The sequence below is a fragment of the Leuciscus leuciscus genome (genome assembly GCF_965113295.1).
Source record: "Leuciscus leuciscus genome assembly, chromosome: 19".
NCBI classification, from domain to species: domain Eukaryota; kingdom Metazoa; phylum Chordata; class Actinopteri; order Cypriniformes; family Leuciscidae; genus Leuciscus; species Leuciscus leuciscus.
Genome location: NC_138743.1, coordinates 13815016 through 13823791, shown reverse-complemented (window position 1 = coordinate 13823791; position 8776 = coordinate 13815016). Strand labels below are relative to the sequence as shown.

Here is an 8776-nt window from a genome sequence, read left to right as displayed (position 1 = left end):
GGAATTGCTGGAGGGTTCCTTCTATGGCATGGACCTATTGAAATTGCACTCAGTCACCACCAAGCTTCTTGATCGCATGGACACAATAGAAAAAGTAAGTGTTGTTTCCTTTGTCTTCCTATCTTATATTTTTTTAAACACATTATTGATGCGTTTTATTATTGACAGATGGTCTTAAACAACCAGACCGAGGAGAAGTCGAACACAAGGAGCACCTCTCCGAGCCCACAGTCACCCACATCCTCACCTACAAATCTGTCCTCAGAACAGCAGCAGAAGAGGACGAGTTTGAGGGAGCAGAATGACGAAGCTGCTGCTTTTCGAAACATAGAGGTGGGAGGTGCTATTTAAAACAAATGTTGCATTACATAATTATCATGTCCAATACGTAACAGTGGAACAATCCAAACATTATGCTAGCCACAAAGTGAAATGGCCCACCTGCTGCGGACGTTTATTTATTTACTTAGGATCTGTCTCAGAGTCAAAAGTGACCTCATGTTGTGTTTTGAAACTCTTACTAATTTATCCCGCTGTCAACTCTTACATAATTTGGCATGAAAAGAGCCAAATGACTTGGACTATCAAAGATGATCTATATATGAATCTGCTAAAGGGATAGTTCACCCCAAAATGAAAATTATGTCATCATTCACCCTCATGTCGTTTCAAACCCATCAGTCTTTGGTTAATCTTCAAAACACAAATAAAGATATTTATTTGTTTAACCTTTTTGGCTCTTTTAAGTTTTGTTTACCTGGACTTTCAATTGAGGGACAGAAACCTCTCAGGTTTCATTAAAAATATCTTAATTTGTGTTTCAAAGATTAACCAAAGTTATGGATTTGGAATGACATGAGAGTGAGTACTGTAAATTTTGGGGTGAAGGATCCCTTTAAGAATCATATCTTAAAGGTCCCGTTCTTCGTGATCCCATGTTTCAAACTTTAGTTAGTGTGTAATGTTGCTGTTAGAGCATAAATAATATCTGTAAAATTATAAAGCTCAAAGTTCAATGCCAAGCGAGATATTTTATTTAACAGAAGTCGCCTACATCGAACGGCTCGTTTGGACTACATCCCTCTACTTCCTTCTTTAATGACGTCACTAGAACAGTTTTTTGACTAACCTCCGCCCACAGGAATGCTACCAAAATTCGTTTATGTACTTGCGCACTTCTTATAACTTACTTTGTTTACTCAGCTCTTACGGTGATTTTCTGAAGTAAAACTGATGCTTCATCTTTTGTGTGATGTACAATAAACTTTATTAAACTCATCAGTATATTTTTGATCATCATTCGGATCTGGTCCGAAACAGCAGACTTGTAGGCTATTAATAAATAATGGATACATACAAGCAGATGACAAATACGTTATAATAACCGTAATTAAACTACTAAACTATACCTGTTCCATCTCTATACAGCACTCTGACTCTGTAGGCATTATTGTCCGACTCGAAATGAACACCGTTACTGAGAGTTTCTGATATTATCATCATTCAGTGAGATGAAATTGTCCTGAGAGACTGAGCGCGAGCTCATGAAGCTCCGCCCCCTGTGTCGTCCAGCAGCAGCTTATTTGCATTTAAAGGGCACACACTAAAACACCGCGTTTTTCTGAGCCCCCAAAAATGACAATTTAAACATGCTGTAAAAAATGATCTGTTGGGTATTTTGAGCTGAAACTTCACATACACACTCTGGGGACATCAGAGACTTATTTTACATCTTGTGAAAAGGGGCATAATACGGGACCTTTAAAGGTAGGGTATAGGCAAATTCGGAGAGACTAGCAATAGCTTTCAAAGCATAAGATCCCACCCTCCCTTCAGAGATCTTTCTCCAAAGCCATGGCTCCTCCAAAAGACATGAATGCGCACAGCAGAGTCTACACGAGAGATGGCGTTAAATTACCTCATGTCTCATAGCACATAACATTACACATGACATAACACATTTGATCTTGAGACTCCCAAATGTTAATACTTAGACCACCTCTATCATTGATTGCTATCAGGATGTAAAGAGTGTTTCAACCAGTATAACAAAAAGTGTTTATAAAAACAACTGCCTACCTTTAATGGCTGCAGTAACACAGTGTCCTCTGATGTACTAAACAGAGTAAATACGAGGAAAAGTTTGTGGGAGATCTTCTGAAGAGCAGTGGATCAGACTTAAACAAGGCCGTCGCAGCTTTGCAAGAACAAGAGCGCCAGGGAAGGGAGAAGCAACCAAAATTAATTGTTAGGGGCATCACATACTATAAATCTGACCCGATGGATGAGACAGACACAGAGGAGAACTGTAAGTATAACTGTGGTTTCAAAATCTACATTAAAATTGGGACTGCACTATATTGGAAAAAAATGACTTGAATGAATTGAATAGCTCTATTTGGAAAGAATGAATCATTCAAAGTAAATAAACTAAGCTGATCTGAGACTGTGAAACACTGTATTATATAGTATTATATATACAGTATAAGTCCAGTAGCATACTGTATATGTTTATCATATAGGTTTGTCAATTGCACTAAGCCATATTGCAATATAACTTTTATTTTTATATTTGGTTCAGCCTAATTGAAAGTTCTCAGAAAGAGAAGTTTGAGATATGTTTTCTAGGCTACTATATAAAATGATTTGTTCTTCATTGCAGTAGATGATAGTCAGAGTGGTGACAGCCCAATTGATCTTTTTGCCGACGAGCAGCTCCTTCATCACAAAGCACGCCACTTTAGGCCGGTTATCAAGGCATGGTCTGTCCGACCAAAACCCAAGAGTGAAGTTTCAAAAGGAGGAGATGCACGAAACGGCCTTCAAACTCCATTTACTGGACTGTTGGACTCTGCCCTGCCGATTAAGACGCCTACTGAACCGATATCCGTTCAGGCTCAAACCAGTCGTTCCACCACAGACAACTCTACAGGAGATGAGAGAACCACACCGACACCTGCTGTGATAGATCATTTGAAGCTCCCCATCCCCAAGGAACATACCAAACCTCAAACCATCGTCAAAAAAGTAGAGGCAAGCAACGTGAAGCCCACAACTCCATCTGTAAGACAAGCTCAAAACATGTTGGTCAGGTCATCCAATCTGGGCCACATAAAAACAAATGAGTCAGTCACAGCAGCTGCTGCTAAAGTGGCGGCTGCAGAGCCAACCGTGACAGAACAGACCAACGGGACTGCTGAAAAGGAAACATCTGTATCTTCTGTAAACGAAAGTGGGACTGTTACCAAAGAAAATCTGAAAGAAGATGCCTTTCACACTGGGAAAACTTTTTTTTATTCTGAAAGCACACTTAGAAGATTAACACCATCACCAACTCCTCATTCAAACACTTTAACAGTCACAGAAAGATCATTGGGAATAATTGCTCACACAAGCACAGCTGCCACCATTGTGACAACGCCACATGTCACTGAAAGCAAGACAGTTACCTACTTACCTAAGAAGAGTCCTAAACAGACATTAACCTCAGTGGCGTCTTTGATGACAACTACAGGAACTACCACAACAACAATAACAGGCAAACCTGGCAAACGCAAGTATAGCATAAGCTGGGATGAAGAGGAAGAGGTAGTGGGAGGGGAGCAGATGGACCGAGAGAAAGCTGTAAAAACTGTGGTGGAACAGAACGTTGGAGAGGAACCTCAAAAGAAGCCAGGTATAGCTTTATGATGTTCTTGTATGTATGTATATATGTATGTGTGCAAAACATTTTCCATTATTACTTAAATCAGAGTTATATTAATGTCAAAGTTAAATTCAGAATGGGGTCTCTGCACTGAATGTGCATAGTTTAGCATAAAAAAGATTCAAACCAACGTAATTGTGAATGGTTTTGTTTTGTTTGCAGGAATATGTAAGGACACCTTGGCCACAATTTCACAGCCCGTCACACACAACACATATGGTCGTAATGAGGGCGCTTGGATGAAGGATCCGCTGGCTCAAGATGACAAGATCTATGTCACAAATTATTACTATGGCAACAACCTACTAGAATTCCGCAACATGGATGTCTTCAAACAAGGTATCTCTCTTTAATTCAAATGAACACACACATTGCACAAATAAGCAATTTTACTTGATTCATTTTCTTATTTTCATTCAAGGCCGCTTCACTAACTCCTACAAGCTGCCTTATAACTGGATCGGCACCGGCCATGTAGTCTACAAAGGAGCTTTCTATTACAACCGCGCATTCTCTCGAGACATTATTAAGTACGACCTGCGGTTGCGTTACGTGGCTGCTTGGACCATGCTGCACGATGCAGTTTTTGATAATGACGACGTGTCTGCGTGGAGATGGAGAGGAAACTCAGACATGGATCTGGCCGTCGATGAGAGCGGACTTTGGGTGATCTACCCAGCTCTGGACGACGAAGGCTTCTTGCAGGAAGTGATCGTCTTGAGCCGCCTGAACCCTAGTGATCTGAGCATGAAGCGTGAAACCACCTGGAGGACCGGGCTCCGGCGCAATCGCTATGGTAACTGCTTCATCGTGTGCGGCGTTCTTTACGCGACGGAGAGCTACAATCAGTACGACACCAATTTGTCCTATGCCTTCGACACCCACACCAACACTCAGGTGATTCCTCACTTGCCTTTTAGCAACAACTATACTTACATCACTCAGATCGATTACAACCCCAAAGAGAGGGTGCTGTACGCCTGGGATAACGGACATCAGGTCACTTATAATGTTCAGTTTGCTTATGTAGACCCACTGTAGACCCTGACGGCAGAGCAAATACGTTCTTTGCACAGAATAGGAGAAACCATTAATGTGTTTGTGGATTGTGGATCAGTTCACTCAGCTTTTATTAACTCCATGTAGTTTAATGTACTTATTAATATACTGTTATGTTTTCAAAGTGTAAAACCGTACCCATATCTTTACATGTATGGCGAAAACTAAGAAAAACACGCATATAATGCAGCTTTATGCAGTTTGCATTGACGGTCATTTCTTTAGATATTGCAGCTTGCTTTTGCACTATGAAAACGGACCTCTTTATGTTTATAGCTGTACCTGAATGACAGAATTATGAAGTTTTGAGGTGTTGTATTCTTAAATCCTGTAGAATACATTGTATATACTGTAATATAAAAGCTAAAACCATGGGATTGATGAATGTAAAAAACACAATTTGTATTTTCATAAATATATCTCAAAGTTTTTTTTATCACATGCATATAAAAAAAATAGTTTACAACTATAAATTCAGTAAAAGCAAGAGTAGACAGTGTTCAGGGCACATTTTTATTGTGTTTTATTTCATCAGTACGTTTGATACATTTGATCAAATTACAGTACTGTTTGTAATCTTTTTATGCATATTTTATTGCAATTTCATTTGAAACTCTTCTAACACCAAATAAATTCAAATCTCTGTCAAAATCTGAAAAAATGGCTGCAATAAAATGAGTTGAATTAAGATTTATGGAATATGGTCTTTTCATATTGATGATGTTGAGCGAGTGTATTCTCAGCACAGACCTTCTCATTGCATTGGACACTTAGATAAGAGCAAAATACTACACCGTAAACCCCTTGATCCACAGAGCTAAATCTAGACAAACAACCATACCATAGTTGAACCCAAAAACATTGTTTACCCCAGCCTTTGAAATGACCTATAATTAACATGTTACAGCGCTTCAGACCCCACATTTAAACAAACCTTCAATTTCAGAGAGCAAATTAAGACTTAAGACTCTGACGACAGAAGATGCACACAATTCACCCACAACCTTGAGTCCAGTGTTTATTACTTTGTTACAAAATTCCTTTCATTTCTTTCACTGCGTGAACAAACAAACAGCATTTCCAAAAATGCAGAAATTAAATATATTAAACATAAAAAATATTGCTCAAAGGGAAAAGGGGATTTGATGAAATTAAAGAGTATTAACTCATGTTTCAAACCAATTATGAACACAACAGAGACATTTCTACTGAAATGTGGTCGAAATGTTATATTTTCTCTCACTAAATACTCTAATAATTATTCAGATTTTGAGAACAAAGCTCCACCTGAGTTTTTAATAATCTGTGAAATTCAAATAATGAAGAATCCTACAACCCTCTAGGAGTTCTAATGGTGATTGGTCGGCGCAGGCAAGTTTGTCTTTGAAGGGGAATGGTTCTTTGAAAGTGACAACAGGTTGGACAGGACAAGCTAATGATTACACTGCTTTCAAAATGATAACTGACTACGGCATCCTAAACAATACAAGAATAGAGCGAACATCTAAATAGGCAAGAATAATAGAGACGAATACATAGTATACAAGGACAGATGAGGTAAAATATTAGCATTAATAATGTCTTTTCTACAACTTCAAATTAACCAGTGTTATGTTAACTGAATTTATGTCAAGTACACCTCATTAAAAGTGCGATCAAGCCACTAAGATAAACATGAGGTCTTAAATATGTAAAAGAACTGACAGATGTTGCCTAATCTCTAATCAGATCCAAATTATCAGTTAGTCTAAAGAATGGAAAATGCAAGAAAATGATACAAAATGCCTCTATTCACAAACACAAAAGGGAAATAATAAATTTTTCTTACTTTTCTATTCAAGTTATGTCGTAACAAAACAAAAAACTTGACAAAAAGCACACAATTCACAGCCAAGGTGGGTTGTTTGAGGGTAGTATTGAAGAATAGTTAGCTGAATATGACCATTAAAGGTGCACCAAACAAGCTTGGTACAAAACTTCATATATATTTCAATACATTTTATAAACAAAAAAAGCACAGTGCAAACAAAATCAAACACAAATCCCTGACAGCTACCACATGGCAGAGAAGAGTTCAATAATTGAGCCCAATTGCACTTTGGTTTGGGAGATTTGGTAGATGAATGCTCCTGTTGGCAGAGCATGGCACCAACAACTTCTAGGGCGCACAAACTAAAAAGACATGTATATCTTGAATGCGCTTTAAGTCAAATACATAAACGTAAATGTAGATGCCTTTGATGATAGATGTGTAACAGTAGTCTCTGGAAACAATAGCCTGGAATAAAGACTGTAATTTGATTTTCATTAGTATTGAATGGCCCACTTGATGCCTTTTGAAGAGGTGACTTTAAGATAAATTGTCAATCAATTATCTTGGGGATCTTGGTAGTAGATTACCAAGATCTTGGTTTGTCACTCGAATAGGAAAAAAAGAAAAGAAAAGGAGAGGCTTATTATGAAACCAAATAAATGATGGTGGGAAAACTGGCTAATTCACCAAAAAATGGTGGATTAGTGGATTGCTGGGACTAAGAAGAACCCATGAGGACTCCAACTGGGGCAGCGGGCTGGTTGTTGCTGGGAGCCGCGTGATAGAAAGAGCCTGTGTCCGTCTGATTGACCCGCAATATGGGCGGAATACTAGACGATTTGATGTGGAGGATCCTGGTGTCCATGACCTCACAGTCGATCTGCATCATCACCTCAAACTCTTTGTCTTTTATGACGCTCTCTGAAGTGAGACAGAAAAGTAATTGTATTAGCAAAGGAGAAATTAAATAGTTGTATGAAACAACACTTGGTGCTCAGTTCTGTGTGAAAAGAAATGCAGGTGATGTGCTGGGTGGCCCGGAGAGGTTAAGAGGCATTTTAGGGGCTCCTTTCACACAGAGTTCTTAGAGGTTAGTCACACGCTGGCATTTATTTTAACATAGCAGTAAACTCAAGAGATGACGACTCCCACATAAAAAAAAAGAGCTATACCATTCCAAAGTTTTTTTGTTTTTTTAAAGGTAATACTTTTTTCCATTTAACAAGATAGCATTATTTATCAAAAGTGACAGTAAATACATTTATAATGATATAAAAGATTTCTATTCTTCTGTTCTTTGGAACTTTCTATTCATCAAAAAAAAAAAAAAAAAAAAAAAAAAAAAAAAAATTCACAGTTTCCACAGAAATATTAAACAGCACAACTGTTTTCAACACTGATAATGATAATAATAAGTTTTTTTTTTTAAGCACTAAATCAGCATATTTGAATGATTTCTGAAGAATCATGTGACACTGAAGACTGGAGTAATAATGCTTAAAATTCAGCTTTGCATCACAGAAATAAATTATATTTAAAAATAGAAAATACAGAAAATAGAGGAGTTATTTTTCAAATTGTAATAATATTTCACAATATTACTGATTTATTGTTTAAGTAAATAAAAAAGCCTTGGTTAACATTAATCTGCACAACATCGTACTGACCACAAACATTTGAACGGTAGTGTATTAGTGTACGGATTGTATTTTTCTGAAGATCTTTGTGCAAAATAGTAATGAAATTTCATGACTGAAAATCCAATTGCCAGCATTGCAACTCCAACACAATGGATTACAAAAGTTAATTTGGATTAAACATTTTGGATTTTTATTTTATTGACACTGAACAAAAGTCTCAGACAATTGCAATATCTAGGAAATTAAATGTTTTAGAGTCAAGCAAAAATATAAACTATCATATTTACAATAGAAACTTTTTAAGATTTTACTAATTTCTATAACTTTTCCAGGCCTGGAGAGCACAATTTTAAAATTCCTTTAAAATTTTATATTTCCAAGTTTTCCATCATCGTGGAAAGTCAAGTCAGAGTCAAAATATAAACATAGTTCCATTACATAGCAAATTTAAAAATGACAGAATTTAACCCCAATGTACAGCATAATTCAGAAACCCAAACAATGCTTTATCATACATAAATAAATGGGTAAATGTCAATTAACATTTATCAAAATCTA

General features: G+C 37.2%; 2 protein-coding genes across 4 annotated transcripts in view; one reads left to right on the top strand and one right to left on the bottom strand.

Annotated features, from left to right (window-relative positions):
• The window catches only part of olfml2ba (olfactomedin-like 2Ba), a 7202-nt gene extending 1747 nt beyond the window's left edge, over positions 1 to 5455 (top strand). For both annotated transcript variants that reach the window (XM_082146961.1, XM_082146962.1), the window contains exons 3-8: positions 1 to 94; positions 169 to 333; positions 2125 to 2308; positions 2663 to 3676; positions 3869 to 4045; positions 4128 to 5455. The exon at positions 1 to 94 is cut by the window's left edge and continues 14 nt beyond it. In XM_082146961.1, coding sequence (XP_082003087.1) covers positions 1 to 94; positions 169 to 333; positions 2125 to 2308; positions 2663 to 3676; positions 3869 to 4045; positions 4128 to 4747 — 2254 coding nt within the window. In that variant the 3' untranslated portion in view covers positions 4748 to 5455. The remainder of the gene's footprint in view (positions 95 to 168; positions 334 to 2124; positions 2309 to 2662; positions 3677 to 3868; positions 4046 to 4127) is intronic.
• atf6 (activating transcription factor 6) overlaps positions 5265 to 8776 on the bottom strand; it is a 43173-nt gene continuing 39661 nt past the window's right edge. For both annotated transcript variants that reach the window (XM_082146968.1, XM_082146969.1), the window contains exon 16: positions 5265 to 7499. In XM_082146968.1, coding sequence (XP_082003094.1) covers positions 7297 to 7499 — 203 coding nt within the window. In that variant the 3' untranslated portion in view covers positions 5265 to 7296. The remainder of the gene's footprint in view (positions 7500 to 8776) is intronic.